This window comes from Diachasma alloeum, unplaced genomic scaffold (genome assembly GCF_001412515.2).
Source record: "Diachasma alloeum isolate Michigan unplaced genomic scaffold, Dall2.0 Dall_scaffold_00614, whole genome shotgun sequence".
Classification (NCBI taxonomy): Eukaryota; Metazoa; Arthropoda; class Insecta; order Hymenoptera; family Braconidae; genus Diachasma; species Diachasma alloeum.
The window spans coordinates 68,164-84,606 of NW_021680746.1; the positions used below are offsets into that span (position 1 = coordinate 68,164).

Below are 16,443 nucleotides of genomic sequence, written 5' to 3' on the forward strand. Positions count from 1 at the left end.
AAATTTCACACCTTTGGTTTTCCTTAATATTCTCATCAATTACATAATGATTTTGAATTGTCAGAAAAAAAACTATCACGTTTAGAACATTTTATGGGCTCTCTGTGCACAGATTAGCTCGATTCAGACAGTTTTCATGGCGGCTAGAGTAGTAGACTCAGTACTCACCTCTCACAGCATCCAATACATCTTTAGGAACTTGTTCTCGAGTTTGCCCTTTTTGATTACGTCCTGTTCGAGTCATTTTTTTCAACGTTTCTTCCCCTAGAATCTCTAGGAAAAGCTTCCTCTCCATTTCCCTCGGGTCTTTTCTATATTTCCGCGTGATGGTTGCAAGCTCTCGCTAATCTATGAATACATCGGCGTTAGCCAGAATTTCGACTCTATAACCGCCTCCTCGATTCCAGGGATTTGTATTGATAAGATTGATACTGGGCTCTGTTTGATGACCATTGTTATTGCTGCTCATGTCATGATTAGTTTCTTCATCTCCATTAACACTTTTTTCAACAGGTTCATTATTATCACCGTAATCTGCAGTAACTTCATGCTTATCAGAGCAGCGTTTATCATTCAGGGCATTGATAATATCATCATCATCCACTTCTGCTTCACCGGCTTCATCCCCTTCATAATCAAGTGGGTCGTTGGGCAGAATGTGAACATCATCATCATCATCATCACCATAATCTCTAGCATCTTCAGGCCCATTGACATCAGATTCGTCGTTGATCAGAAAGACACTATCATCTATATCAATTACGCCTTCAGCATCTTCATCCTTATCACAATCGAGTTCATCTTTCATCGAAGTGAAGAGAAAAAGAGCATTACTAATATCATTTTCAGTATCCTCATCCCCATTAATACCAGGTCCTGCGTTTATCGAAATCACACTATTATCAATATCAATATCATCTCCAGCATCTTCATCGACATCATAATCGAGTTCATCATTCAGCAGAATGAGGAAAGGATCATTAACAATATCAGCTCCAGGATCTTCATCTGCATTAACGCCCGCCTCAGCGTTCATCAGAATCAAACTATCATCAATATCATGTGCAGCATCATCATCCCCATCAGAACCTTGTTCATTGTTCAGCACATCGATGATATCATTCATTTATCTAGCATTTTCATCCCTTTCATAATCAACCGAATCATTGAGCAGAATGAGAGCAACATCATTATCAACAGAATTCCTGGCATCATCAGTATTATCTCCAACATTTTCATCTCCATCGTAATCAAGTTCATCATTCAGCAGACTGAGAAAATGATCAGGAACAATAGCATCTCCAGCGTTTCCAGCCACATTAGCATCATGCCCATTGTCTATCAGAATGACACTAAGATCATCGTCATTATCAGCGGTATTTATAATTCCATGTTGATCTTCATCATTGCTGAGTTCCTGTACATCACTAGAACCAGCAGTAGCCGCACCAGGTTGAACTCCCTGGAGATCACGGTTCTCTGCATTCTCGTCCTTGGTCAGGTTGTGTTGATCATTCGCATCAACATCATCTCCCAATGTATGCGCATATTCCTGTTCTCCAGGATCCTCAGTACGACTCTCATATGTGCTCTCCTTGTGAGAATCATCAACAGCTTCGCCAGCCTTGTCTACTTCGTCCACACTCCGATCATTGCCCTGCCAATCCTCATCATCATTATCATGAGAAATATCACCGTATGATCCGCATTATCATGACCTTTGGCATCACTCTGACTGTTCACTGGTGGTAGAATTAGGCACCAACGGGGTCCAATCTCTATTCTCTCGAGGAAATCTTCATCATCCATGAAAAGAGATGAAAAGAGAAAGTTGTGGGGTGCTTAATTCAATAATGAAGAGACAAACACGGTTTTGCACAACATCTCAAAATTCAAGAGAGATTGCATTATTTGTACGGAGGATTTTATGATTTTTCTCTACAAAGCCATTTATGACGAAGAGGTCAACGTAGACGTTGATGAAGAATTGACGATAGCAGGATTTATCTCTTATTAATGCAAAAGACAATTTTACTTTACCACTCATTGCCAGTACTCTGCCTCTGTATGATCTACCATCCTCTGAGTATTGGACCATAGTTTGGCGGCCTGTGAAATTCACTCCGCTGGATTTTTCAATACCCCTTTCCTTATTGTGCCAAAAAACAAGAGAGTACATTTTATCTCCAGCGTTATATACTTTCACGTTCAATAGTATAACAACTACTTATCTAATGGTAATTTTTACATCGCAACTAATGAAAAAGAAATCGCTATGGAAATGTTACGAAAATAAATGAAGCGTTATTTTAAATATATGGCGTACTTCATTGGAATGCCTTCAATTGTACGTCATATTCCATTGAGTAAAAACGTTCAGGGAGTAAAAAATAAATAAAAATTTGGTAATTTCAAGTGGCCTCGCGGTCAGTTGCCTTGCGGCCTCTTACTAAATAAAAAATTATGGAAATTTCAATAATTGGAAGAAATAGAGAGAATTTCCAAATTCTGAAAGTTCAAGGTGCAGGTATGCGGCCAATATCGCTGAATTCGCCAAATAAACAACAAGATTCACATTATTTGATACTGGGTATCAATGAAGTATAAATTTTCACAACAATCGATGGAATAATCGTTTCAAAGATAGCTGAATTATGTAATTAACAACGGCAGTTTCAAGCTGTATGACTTTCAATTGATGAAAGGGCCACCGGTACTCAAGCTTGAATTTTTTCGATTTTGCAGGGACTGTTACGTTTATATCATAACTGAAAGAGTTACGGACTTTCTTAATTCATAGAAAAAAACTTTAACCGAATGGGTCCGGATAAATGCGCGGTTCACATTTGCCTTAGACGAGTGATAGGAACTGTTCATTAGTCCGGCCCTTCACGCCAGATACAGTGAAATAAAATTTAGTATGTATCATACACTCATTAACGTATTTGCGATGGAATGTGGTTCATAAGGACCATTAAACAACATGACTTATCACGTGTGATAAGTCTCATTTTGTACATGCATAGACACGATAATAATTATTCCAAACTCTTCAATTCTGGTCCAGCGCGAGCGTCATGAATCATTTTAGAAACTTGCAATATCTTAACCCTCTCGTACGGTAAAGGTTTACCCCACCATGCCGTCACTCGGCCAACACAGCTGGTGAGGGGGGGGGCGGGGGGGCGCGACTTTCAAATTTTCAGGGCCGTCGCTGGCAAAGTTCAATGTGGGATTGGGAAAAACATTTATAAATACATCAAATACAATGCTTCCATTCAGTCACAAAACCCATTGATATACTTGTTTTTACTTCCGAATGGAAGCTATGCAATCGTTCAATTTTGACACTTCCTAATTTTACCTGCAAATGGTCTAGAATGATCTGAAACGTAAAAATGCGAAGTTTTATCCACAGGCAGATATGGTTGTCATTCCATTGATATCAAGGAGTAAAATAGACAATTTGAAGATGTAACGGTGATCCGTCTCACCGCCATAAAACTATATACGGTTTGAAAACCCATAATTAATTCAATTATAGAAATATCGACAATTTTTCTATTTCAATTGACTCGCCAGATATTTTAACGTAATGGATACCCGATGTAAACAATTAAAACCTCATAATTTCTCCAGAAAATGAGAAATTCGAAGGTGCAAACGCGCTACCTCTGTCCCCAATAAATACACACAGGGATTAGAAATTCAATAAGAAGTTGAATTTCGCAAATTTCGACAATTTTTCTCCCTCACTTGACTCGCCAGATATTTTAACGTAATGGATACCCGATGTGAGCAATTAAAACAGCGTAACTTCTTCTAAAAATAGGGCAATTTGAATGTGTAAACGCGCTACCTCTGTCCCCAATAAATACACACAGGGATTGGAAATTCAATAAGAAATTAAATTTTGGAAATTTCGACAAATTGCATATTTCAGTTGACTCGCCAGATATTCTCGGAACCATCCAACCGATCGGGCTGAAATTTATTTACAAAGTTGATCTCAATAGCACCTACTGCGAGCCGACGTTCTAGATTTTTATCGGCAAATTTCGTAGTTAAGATGTTAACATAATTATTGAAAATGGAAAACAGAGTAGATGTTGATGTCTTGTGTTTTCAGAGATTTTGTTGGAGTTTTCCGAGCAGCTGAGAACTTCCTTCAACTATAGGAGAAAAATACTTATTCTAGCAAAAACTAATTTTTAACTTTTTCTATTGGAATCTGACCAAAAAAAATTATGAATACAACGGCCTAATGTTCTATGAATAGCTGAGAGGCTTTCAGAGTAGCAGGCTTTGAAATTGAAAAAAAAGATATACACCATTCATAGAAATATATATTATCTATAGAATTTCATTCGCAGAAACTCTATGGGAGCATGTAGAAGCATGGTAGAAGCAGGTAGAAGCATGGTACTCATGGTACCACTAGGAACATCAGAGGGAATGTCGGTATCGAGCAAGTCACATAATAGACTGCCTGGAACATTTTTTCAATCTGATTTTCCCTGATTCCGCCCTATAATAGCTAGCATAACTCATCTGGTGATGCACTCACTATGAATGTCGATAGGATCGTCGATGTCGAGGCAATTAAAAATTTTATAGTCCTGAATTATTTATTCCCTTTAAAGGATTGTGAATAAAGAAACAGTTTACTTATTTATAAACTTCACTTCAATAATTTTATTCTAACCAATATTTGACAGTTTAGTAGTTACATTCCAACGTGTTCCCCATTTATTGACATATCATACACACACAACTTCAGCCTAAGCAAAACGGAATCGGAACTGCACGGCCCTGGTTATAACTCTTTTTCTTTCTTTCATTTCTACCAATTCCATTGGTAATAAGCTTCCGAATGAATCTGTAGTAATTCTATTAAAGAAAGAAAAAAAATGGAAACACTAAATCCGCTCAGATTAGATATCAACAATGTCAGTGCAAATAACTGCCTCCTGATGAAAAAACAGATAAACGGAAATATCTCGAAAACTTTGTATGAACGGGTATATATGGTTTGATTGATTCGGATAGAAGGCAGAGAAGCGAATATCTTGAAAAAAAAAATTGAAATCGGTTGCGTAGTTTTTAAGCTATTGCACATAAAAAGTTTTCAGAGAAAGTCGAATATCTCGGAAACTACTCATGGGATTGAGCTCATTTTCAATAAGAAGGATTGTTATCATGAGAGGAAGATTCTCTTCAAATTTCAAGTTGATATCTCAATTTTTGCACAAGCTAGTGATTACAAGGTTTTTTATGGAAAAACAGAAAAACGGAAATATCTCGAAAACTTTGTATGAACGGTTATATATGTTTTGATTGATTCGGATAAAAGGCATTGAAACGAATATTTTGAAAAAAAAAATTGAAATCGGTTGACTAGCTTCGAAGATAGTAGCGAAAAACCATTTAAAAACGAATAGCTTTTTCTCAAAAACTATTTGATCAATCGGGCTGAACTTTCGCACAGAGTTAGTCCGTATTATGGTCTATAATCTGACAAAATTTCAGATTTTTGGAATAAGGTTAGTCAATTAATTACTCAATTTTCCAAAAATTGACCACCGGAAAGGTGGCGATGGACATTGACACCGACAGACATGGTCGCCAAACTTCGTATTTTTACGTTTTTAGACCATTCTACATCATTTTCAATCAAAATTAGAGAATGTGAAAACAGCACGATTACAATGCTTCCATTCGGAAACAAAAAACTAAGCAAAAAAGCTATTGTTCATTATAAACAATAGACGAAGTGGAATTCGTTCAGGAAAAATTTCACATGGACTTCAACTCTTTTCACCGGACTTATTTGAAAAATACAAAATATGATAATTATGACCTCTCATTTCAGGTAACGACGGGAAATTTACGCGAGTAGGCATTGGCCCCATATAGCCAATCCAGGTCCAAAGGGGCGAAAGACTTTGGCGAAAGACTTGAAGGGAAAATCCCGAAATATATAGATGACGGAGGTTCTGGAAGAAGCAAAAAAATTCTGCACATAATTGAAAGCGATTGCCGGTGCTTATAAGCCGCATCTCATCATTAACACCGACCAGATGAGCTGCCAATATCAGTCCCGCTTCGACAGAAGACTTGCGGAGAAATGATCCCGGCCTATTGTGGGAACCATGACCTCACCCAATTGAGTCATTCATAAACTGCGCAGTACGGCATTACAATGTCCGGGGATTTGTTGCAAAGTGTGTTCCTGTGCTTGCAGCAGCCAACGGGATCCTTCTGTCGGGGAGTAAAGATGACTGTCGACAGTTTACCATAGTAATTGGGCAATATTGTTGTAATGTGTTCGAAATCAAGCAAACTTGCAACACAATAATATGCGATATTTCTTGAAAAAGTTGTACAGTCTTAAGTTGAAGAAGACATGTTTTAGTTAATATTAGGTGTACAAATTAATAAGGTGACCCTATATTTCACGGTTTATAATTGCGTTCAAAAACTTAATATTTCAATATTTTGTATGTTGGTAGTATTCAGTTGCCGAAGCAGTAAATACTTCTTACATAACCTAGTAGTAAACACGTTGTCTGTTGATAAGTAACATTTGAGGCACTGCATTCTTTTTGCATTTCAATTGAAGAAAAATGCTGCCGCGGCTACTCAAATGATTTGTAGTGCTCTTGAAAAAAACGCTGTAACACATAAAACGTGTAAAAAGTGGTACCAGAGTTTTAGAGACGGAGATTTCGATCTTTCGGATCGAGAACGGCCGGGTCAGCCGCAAAAATTCGGAGATGAAGAACTCGAACAACTCTTGGCTGAAAATTCTGCTCAAAGCCAAATAGAGCTTACACTACAACTCGGAGTGACTCAACAATGCATTTCTCATCGCCTACATCAACTTGGCAAAATTCAAAAGGAGGGTAGATAGACTGAGGATATTATCTGTGAATTAGGATGGGAGCTTCTCCCTAACGCGGCTTACTCGCCTAATCTCGCCCCATCCGACTACCACCTATTTCGATTTTTTCAACATCACCTAGCTGATGAGCACTTCAAAACAATCGACGAGGTCCGAAAAAGCATCGATGAATTTATTGAGTCAAAACCGCCAAGTTTCTTTCTGATTTTCATGAAAAAAAGGACCTTATTAATTTGTACACCTAATAGTTGATTCTTGGGGAGAGCAAACGAATTCAGTAATTTACCATGAATCGTTTTCCGATGAAGATTAATGGCCGACATCCACAGGGAAAATTATTTCTCTGAAATGTACTGTATTTTAAGCCATGTGATGTGTACTTCCACTGTCAAGTTGAAAATTTTATAAAACAACTTCAAAATTGTTCTTATCTGATCAAACATAAGCGTGAAATTGCATCTCGTGAAGATGCGATCAAAATCCATTCGCTGATATATCGTCAATTTTCAACTCCCATATTTCAAGAGATCGAATTCGCCTGTTTGCATCGGAATGGGCCAACGAAAAACACATTTTTTCAAATGTAAGTGCCGTAGGTTTCCCATGAAAAGAAATGCAAACCGCCTATGATTATAACGAGATTGCTTTCGTCTTTTGTAGTCGATATCACATAAATTTATTTTTTGTACGTTTCTATGATGATTATCACCCAAAAAATTTTACCCCTGAACCCGAACCTACAGAAGACCAATAAAAAAATTCTTTAACATGAATTTCCTTTACAGAATTCAAATATATCATAACCTTGTGACAAAGGTCACTTAAAACCCGGATAATTCAAGGGTAGCAATGATTAAAGTGAAATGATTATTAAACTAAATGGGAGAGCATACTCTCTCTCGCTCTTTTACCCGCGGTTCCTGGAAATGTATAAATAATAGTGAAGGAGTCATCCAATCCAATGGCGTGAGGATCAGCACAAGGAAATGTAGGAGCCACTTCGTGTCTTTTTCCACTCTCTGAGGGTTCAGTGTTGACTGGAGAAGCAATATGGAGCACCAGCCAAGGCATTTCAGTGGATGAAAAACCCAGAGTCACATGGAGTTGCCTGCGAAGAGGTGAAATCGCCTGGAGAACATCCTGAAGGGTTATCCCGGGTCTGAGTGCCAAAATTGAAGCCCTAGATCCGAGAAGAGATTCAAGATCATTCTCATAACTCTGAGGAATAACGATAGTTAGAGAAAAGCTCCAGAGACCGGAGAGAATAAGTAAAAAATAAACGTCTCACATGGCCCACTGTGGTGACAGGTGGGGTTATGTACGGCAGGCAACTGAATGAGGATTTTCCGAATTTTCTGGAGGATCCGGAGTGTGACCAGGACATTGCATGGGAGTATTGGAATTGATTCTGGAGGTTCTGGGGTGACTTAAGCAGAGGAAACTGCTTAAATGAAGGGAGCCATGCTCCCGTCGAAAACACTGGCTCGAGCACTGATTGTTGAGTGTGGGTCGATAAAGAGGATATCGGCCCCACTATCAGAGTTTAACAAACTTTTACCTTGACCGTCAAGGCGTGCTAATCGACCCTGATTGAAGGTGAATTGGGGAGAAATGAAGGGAGGAATAAAACGATACTCTCCATTGGCGGAAATAATAGAGGGATGGCCCGGATTAGGGGGAAATGACATGGAGGTGAAGAACTGACCTGGAACAACGACGAGGCCCGGAAACTCTTCACAGTGCGTGATGACATCAAAGACTGACAAACCCCTCGTAAATAGTAATTAGTAAATAGTTATTTAGTAATACATTAGTTAGCAATTAAGAGTATCTCAGGCCTCAGGAACATCTTGAGGAGGGAGGGAAACGAGGGAAAGTCAAGAAACGTCGAGGAAACGCGGAAAAAAACAAGTAATCGAGAGAAGTAAATCTCTTCCACTCCCGTGAGTAAACATAACAGAAATTACGTGTGTGGTAGAGGGCAAATAGTAACTGCGGAGATCGTGTCAAAATTGAACGGTCCTCGCGGAATAATAAGTGAATAACTAGAATAGAATTGAAAATCATTTTTACTGCATAAAAGTTGATAATTTTATGACTGAGTTAGTAGAAAATTCATAGGAAAGCCCGGAGCGTCACTGGCTTCTCTAGTGTCGCCATTTTGGCCATTTTGGCAAAATTGGAGAAAATCGAAATTGATTAAATTTCATCTTTGAATATCAAAGCAATTGACGACGAATCGACTCTGAGAATTATCCCGGAAATTGAGTAAAATCATATAGAATATTATAACAAGACTATTTTTGGCATTTAAATTCATGTGGAGTTATATTTTTGCTAATTAGGAAACCAGGAAATTAGCATCGAAATTTGGAGTGGAAGCGTGGTGATTTGAGGGATGCCTCAAATACACAATCAGTTGTACTTCCTTTTAGTGAATATTTTTTATGAATATTTCTTTTACGTTCATTATTGATGTAGTTTCACACTAATATTTTGTGTTAAAAAGGCCCGAACAATAATTTATGTTTATTGAATAAATAGTATTTTCTTTTGTTAATTAGAAAACATCTCTTTTGATTTATGCAGCCCAAATAATAGAAAATAGCCCGAATATATATAAATTAGCACAAACAGATTAAATTATCGAATATTAATTGATAAAGTAATAATTCTAATAGAATTTAATAATACTTTGACCCAAACAAAAATAAAAGTAAGTATAAATAATAATAATTTAATACCAAAAGGCGTCTATTGTGAAAAATCCACCTTGTACGTGATTCAAGTCTACAAGACCGTTGAAACTGGATTATGTTGGAAAAATAATTTGAAAGTTAAATAATTAGTTTAATCTCGTTTCAACGTCACAACCTTTAATTGAATAAGTCTCTCAATCACATATATATATATATCTTCTATGAAAGAGATGAAAAATATTTCCATAATTTATTATCTTCAACAAAGATTATCCAATGAATGATTCAATGAAAAATAACTAATGATAGACTTTGTTCTAGATACTTTATGGGAAAATTCAACCATCTTGTGACATGGAGCAATTATTTAGTATGGAATAATATACTTCTAGCAGTAATAAGAGATGTTGGAAATGTCACATCAACGTATATGTTCTTTTGATCGTTTATTGGTACTTCTATTATCCTAAAAATAAAGGAAACAATGAAAAATACAATGAACGGCTAACTCCATTATGCGCGGTTTTCTTCTAGTGTATAATAGTGGAATTATAGTAACGGGTGTTAATTTTTTTTAATCAGACCAAGCCTCCTTCATCTAACGATTATTTTATCAGTCAATTCTTCTCAGTATAGTGCAAGTTACTGCATTGATTTTACCATTCTTTGATTACTGCGCCGCGTATGGTCACGACATTGATTTTACTATTCTTTGATTCCTGCGCCGTCGTCCTCACCAGTAACCCTCGTCATGGGGCTCAGCCGCTTCAGACTATTTTCAATGGATGTGGCAGATTCGTGGTGAGGGGTGCAGTTGACCTGACCATGTATCGAATGACAAGCGGAGATTTATATCCTTCATTAGAGAAGATTCAAAGACGTGAGTAGAAGTTGATGGATCCAGCTGAAAATGAAAAACATCATTTAAAAATATTAAAGACGTAGACGGGAAGACAAAATTAGGGACGACGAAATTTGAAGTCAGGCGGGTATTCAAGCCAGGGTCTTCTCAGTTTCCGAACGAGCTGCTTCATCACGAAGCTACCGATGGACCACTGCGAATCCATTCTTCTCTTCTGGTAAACGTCTTATTGTCGAGCCTTACTCATCCGATATCTAGGAAATTTTTGTTTGCCGATACCACTCATAAATCTCCAAATATTGAAGTGAAATCGAGATACGCGACAGCGTATCGGCCGAGAAAAGTTTTGACCGACTGAGCAAAATATCAGACAGAGCGTACCATGTATCTATATACGACAGAACTTCCCCCCCCCCACGACCTCTTAATGATTTAATTTCGTCGTTAGTTACATTATATAAATCACCTATGAGCTTTTCAACGGTGTAACTATGGTATTTGTTGGATTAACAGTAAAAAAGATATGCGCATAGCAACGAGTTGATATTCGGTGACACGCCAAAATTCTCCCGTCAAAATTCCCCGCCCCATATTTCCCTGGTCGAAATTCCCCCCGTTATTTTTCTTCCCGACATAATTCCTTCATGTTAATATTCCTTGCGCCAATTCTCCTAACCCAATAATTCCTGCCGATAAAATTCCCCGTATGGCATATTTATGCGTTTTTTTGAAATTATATATTTGGTCCATGAAAATCGTTATTCAAATTTTAATAACAGGCAACATGAATTTTATGAAATTGCGAAATTGATTATGATTTGTATGTTTGAACATGAAAGTAAACTATTTACAATGGATACAAATCGTTGTCTCCGTGTGATTGAACTGTAGAATTTTGCGTTCTTTGTGTTTGTTTATTACAGTACAATATTATACGCAATGCGGCGAAGGTATTCTCGAATGTCAACATTGTTGTAGTCCTTCACCACATTTTTTAGCCTGTCATCGTATTGGGCATATCGACGGCTTTTCTTAGTGTGAATGTCGCGGCCAGTTCGCTCTTGAGTTATTAGCACTTCAGTCCTCGCTTGTTCGTCTTTCAAGCAATTAATGAATTGTCCCATGCTGGTGTGTGCACGCGAAATAGTTGTATCGAAGATGTGGTGCCATCCTTCAACACAGTTATTGGTGCGTGGGTCATCGTTCAGTACACTCTCGTAGTGATTCCCCATAATGTGGGGGAATTTTGGTGGTCCAAATCCGCGACGTCCAGTCGTTCTTATCCGCGCTGGCTCAAAATACGAAAGAATGTCCTTCAATTCATCTTGATTATTCTTGTACTATTCAGATTGACATAGGACCTCGAAAGCCATGGTAACATCATCGACTAGGACATATGCTAGTGCGATTAGCATTTTTACCGCCGTAGCAAAGTCGACGTCAGTCTCATATTGGGCCCGTTTGCCAACATCTCCTATGTGATAATTCATACGTTGAGTAAAGTGGAAGTGGCAGCCTTTGATTGTGGTGTCTGCAAAATGTTTGGAAAACGCTTTGGCAAATGCCACTTCATGGTCAATCATGATTTCATCTGGATTTAAACGAGGCTTAGCGTCTTTTGGTGCCTTCAGTATGGATTTATACGTTCGCTGTTGTTTATTGGGACTCAAGATGTAAACAAGAGGCAGTATTTTCTGTTCACGTCGACCATGGATAGTATATAGTTGGGAAAATATTGACGGGACGCTGCGAAACGTGCCATCTGAGAACCACATTGGAGACGATGCTAGATAGTCCAAATTTTCTCTTGTTGTGAAGATCAATAAACGATCTTTGCCTTGGCTGTCATGTAGGAAAAATGATTCGCCTTTCCATGTAGATGTGAATTCTTCCGATAGTTCCAACGACTCTCGATTAGTGGGTGTAGGGAGCTGTGGACGAGCTCCGGCCCGGGTACGTTGTACCTGGCGATGTAATGCAGGCATAAATGGAAGCACAGCAGCCACTGGGGCTGGTATACGTTTTAATGATTCAGTGACAATCGCTCTCGTCTTCAAGTTTCCCGATGTTTTTGCCTTCTTTTTCTTTTTTGCCACTGTTTTCTTCACTTCAACGTTGGGGGCATCTGGAAGATGATTGTGCTCAATTTCTTTAATGAGTTCATCTGCGAAATACGGTTGTTTTGTTTTGTTCATGTTTTTTTTTCTTTCTGATTATATATTCATTATGAAAACAGTTATTTAGCTCTTAATACACTTACCAGTACGTTTATCAGACGTTGTATACGCTCTTCCTGGACATTTTGTTATGTTGTACAATTCACATCGCCATGAGATTTGTGATGTTCCTAAACGTTGCTTATGGAGGATGTAGCCGTTCAACACTAAATCACGATTACTTCTTTAATTGAGTACAAAATGTAATGGTATTTTGAAGCGTAATGAACTCGGCGACGTGTGATTGGTAACTGATGGATCGTGGGATTGATATTTCCGTGTCCCCACTATACATGTTCTGTATTTATTTTTATAATATGACACACCTGTTCAGTGCTTATTGTGATTCTAATGCCCAATCCGTCTACTGTACAAGGCCTTTTTCAATTGATTTTGTGTTTATTTTGCTTTTGTCATTGAGATCCTTTGTTCGAGGTAGTTCTGTTGCGGGGGGATTTTCTCGCGGGGAATTTTGACACGGGGGTATTTTGAGGGGGACAATATTGACCTGGGGAATTTAGACGCGGGAGTATTTTGACGCAGGGAATTCTGACGCGGGGAATTTTGACCGGGGAATTTTGGTATGTAACCTGATATTCACATTCTCGCGTTTCACACTATACAGTCGGAGAATCAAGTTATAACGTTGGCAGCGCCGGTCCAACTGAGCCTCATACCCAACATTGAAGTGTTGCCACCAGTGCATTTGAATGTGGGTTGTGGGAGAACCACGGGAAATGTTTTTCTTTACATTAAGTCACCTATTAGAATGAAACGGAAAATCGACTCGGTGTTCCGCTTTGTTTTCTCTCGTCGAAAATTCGAATTTCATCCCGCCATATCTATATTCATATGCGGACCTCGGACATAAAGGTAGTTTATGCACTCTTTCTGAGGTTATCGGTTTATGTTTGGAATGTGACAAAAGTGAGATGTGTCGAAAATATTGTGTGATCAATTATTAAATGTCTATCAATAGTAAAATTCGAAAAGAAAATATTTATTTTTCTCCAAGTGCAACAGGAAATGTTTTCATTCCGTGGAAAAAAATTCACTAAATTAAGTGACAGTGAAATGCGAACAATTTTGTGATTATTTAGGAAAAATTAGTAGGAGACGGTGGGATTAAATGGACACTTTGAACCCTTTCCAAAATGTTGATGTCTTATTGTACTGTTAATGAAATAGATTTTTTTTTTCAAATTAAAGTACAGTTAGCCCCTTTGTAATAAGCTTAGACTGAGCTCAATCGATAAATTTGTTCCTTGGTTATAAATATTGAAACAAGAAGTCAGAAGATTCCATTCCACCTGTTGTTCCCCTAATATTTTTAAAAACAAAAAGCAACAAAAACAGATGTTTTCCAAAATAATTCTTTGTGAACCTTTTGTTCGACTATTCCTATAAGGAAATCAATTCATTTTTCCAAGAAATACAATCCACATAAAAATCATAGCAAAAATTGCATGAGGAACCAAATCAAGTTAGAAAATTATTAACAGATAATTGAAAATTGAAATTCGGTGGAGACAATAAATCTGGAGTAGAACTGTTTATTTCCCTTCAATTGTGGATAGAAAATATGTTCTATCTTATGAAAAATGAATGAGTTAACGATAATCAGGCGAGCCCGGAGGGTCGGTAAAAAAGCAGCCTTTTTTTTACGTCTTCTTCAAATGATGGAAAAGGCGTGTGGAAATTTTCAGACTGCCGGGGAGCATGGTTAATTAATTATGAATTTTTGAAAAAGTGGTCATTTAACCCGTGATCTTATGGAAATCACAAAAAAAACTGCAAAACCCAAGGAAAAAAAGCAGCCAAAGTTATGAAACTTTAGACACATTTAGAACATGTGATCAATAATTTTTTGAGTAAAAAAGGTTGTCGCCTAGGAGCATTGTTTATTAATAATAGCGAAAAAAGTAATGAGAAATGGAATTTCTGCACACGCAGCCCAAACGAGCAGCAACGTCCCAAGTACCGATCGGGTGGGGGCAGCGCGGTCAATTTAAAAGTCTCTTGAGAGAGAGCGATGAAGCGTTGTGATTGGAGCTCCCTCGAGCCAGTGGTGCCAGCTCCTGGTGAAAAAAAAACTACCGACGATGTTGCCACTTTTTCGCATGGATTAATATTTTTTCATTTATTAAAAAAAAACAATCTGAAAACTATACAATGCGCGGAACAGATACAAATAAGTTTGATTAGCTCCAAAAATAATTTTTAACCGGAGATATTCCCTAATATTGCCTGAATTTTGAGTCCAAATGGGAAAAATTTTTTTGTTAAGCGATTGGTGTTCTGCAGGAAAACAATAGAAACCCTTCCGCCTCACCTCCTACATTTCCTCCTCGCCCGATTATCCTTTAATTTAATTGAAAAGAACAAATTTCACCGGATGTAAGAAAAGTCCTTGCTTATTTGGAAAAAAATTATAAAATCTGCCTAAAAACACAAAAACAAATATTTTTGTAAAAAAACTGGGCCAAAAAAAAGTTTTGTTTGATTCCTACTGGGAAGTCGAAGTTTTGAAAAATATATAGAAATAAAAAAGGAAGCCAAGGCAGAAATTTTGAATAAATGTTAATAGTGCACAATCAGCTTTCTATAACAAAAATAGTTCTCAATGGAATAAGTATTCTAAAACAAATGTCCATGAAATAAAAAATCATTAGGCGCAGGACCAACGTTCTTGGCGCGGAGTTTTTCAACTCACTGTCTGTATCAATCTACTTCTCCATCCTTTGATTCGTGCCAAGGACGTTGGTTCTGCTCCTACTGATTTTTTATTTCATGGAGATTTTTTTTAGAATACTTATTCCATTGAGAACTATTTTTCTTATAGAAACCTGATTGTGCACTATTACCATTTATTCATAATTCCTGAGATGGCTGCCTTTTTTATTTCTATGTATTTTTCAAAAACTTCGACTTTCCAGTAGGAATCAAACAAAACTTTTTCTTGGCTCAGTTCTTTTACAAAAATTAAGGAGAATATACTTCGCCGTTCTAAGACCCCGTCCCCTCGCAGAGCCTCCCGACATCCTCCATGGAAAATATTTTCGTAAGAAATATAGATCAATCCTATATAATTCATACATGTAATGTCAAAGAGAATACTCCCATATCTGGGTAGCCCCATATATATTCTCCAGATATATGTGTACCCCCGATGTATATGGGTACCCCCCATATATATGGGGGTATCCATATATATGGTTACTAGGGATGTGAGTGACAAAAATGACCGGTCAAATGACGATCAATTACCGCGGTCATGACCGGTAATTACCATGTCCATAAATCGGACGATTCGGTCAGGAATTCAAAAAATGACCATTTCAATTCTGACGGTCAATTCTCATCTATATAGATGACACACAGAAATTTTTATTCGGTTACTCGGTGTCGGCAAGGTTACTGGCGGCCATAGGGACCGTACGTCGCCTAACTGATGAAATAAAATAACCAAAAATGTGACCGAAAAAATTACCAAAAATAAAATGACCGTCAATTTGCATCTATATAGAAGAATTTTGGTCATTTCCTCAAATTTTTGACGCTGGTTGTTCATGACGGTCATTTTGCATGGGGAAATATCTCGGTGTCAGAAAATCGTCAGAAAACGGTCAATTTTGCCTGACCTGACCGAAGTGAAAAATGACGGTCATTTCACATTCCTAATGCTTACTCCCTCTATATATGTATAGGTACCCCTATATATCCTGGCTGGGCAGTGCATGATGTTTTCTCTAAATTTTAATT

At 37.7% G+C, this 16,443-nt stretch overlaps 1 protein-coding gene across 1 annotated transcript; it reads right to left on the reverse strand.

Moving 5' to 3' along the window:
• Nucleotides 1–343: 343 nt before the first annotated feature.
• LOC107043685 (coiled-coil domain-containing protein 1) lies at nt 344–1,126 on the reverse strand. Its single transcript, XM_015265269.1, has one exon. It carries the CDS (start codon nt 1,124–1,126, stop codon nt 344–346), a length of 783 nt encoding a protein of 260 aa, XP_015120755.1.
• Nucleotides 1,127–16,443: the final 15,317 nt, after the last annotated feature.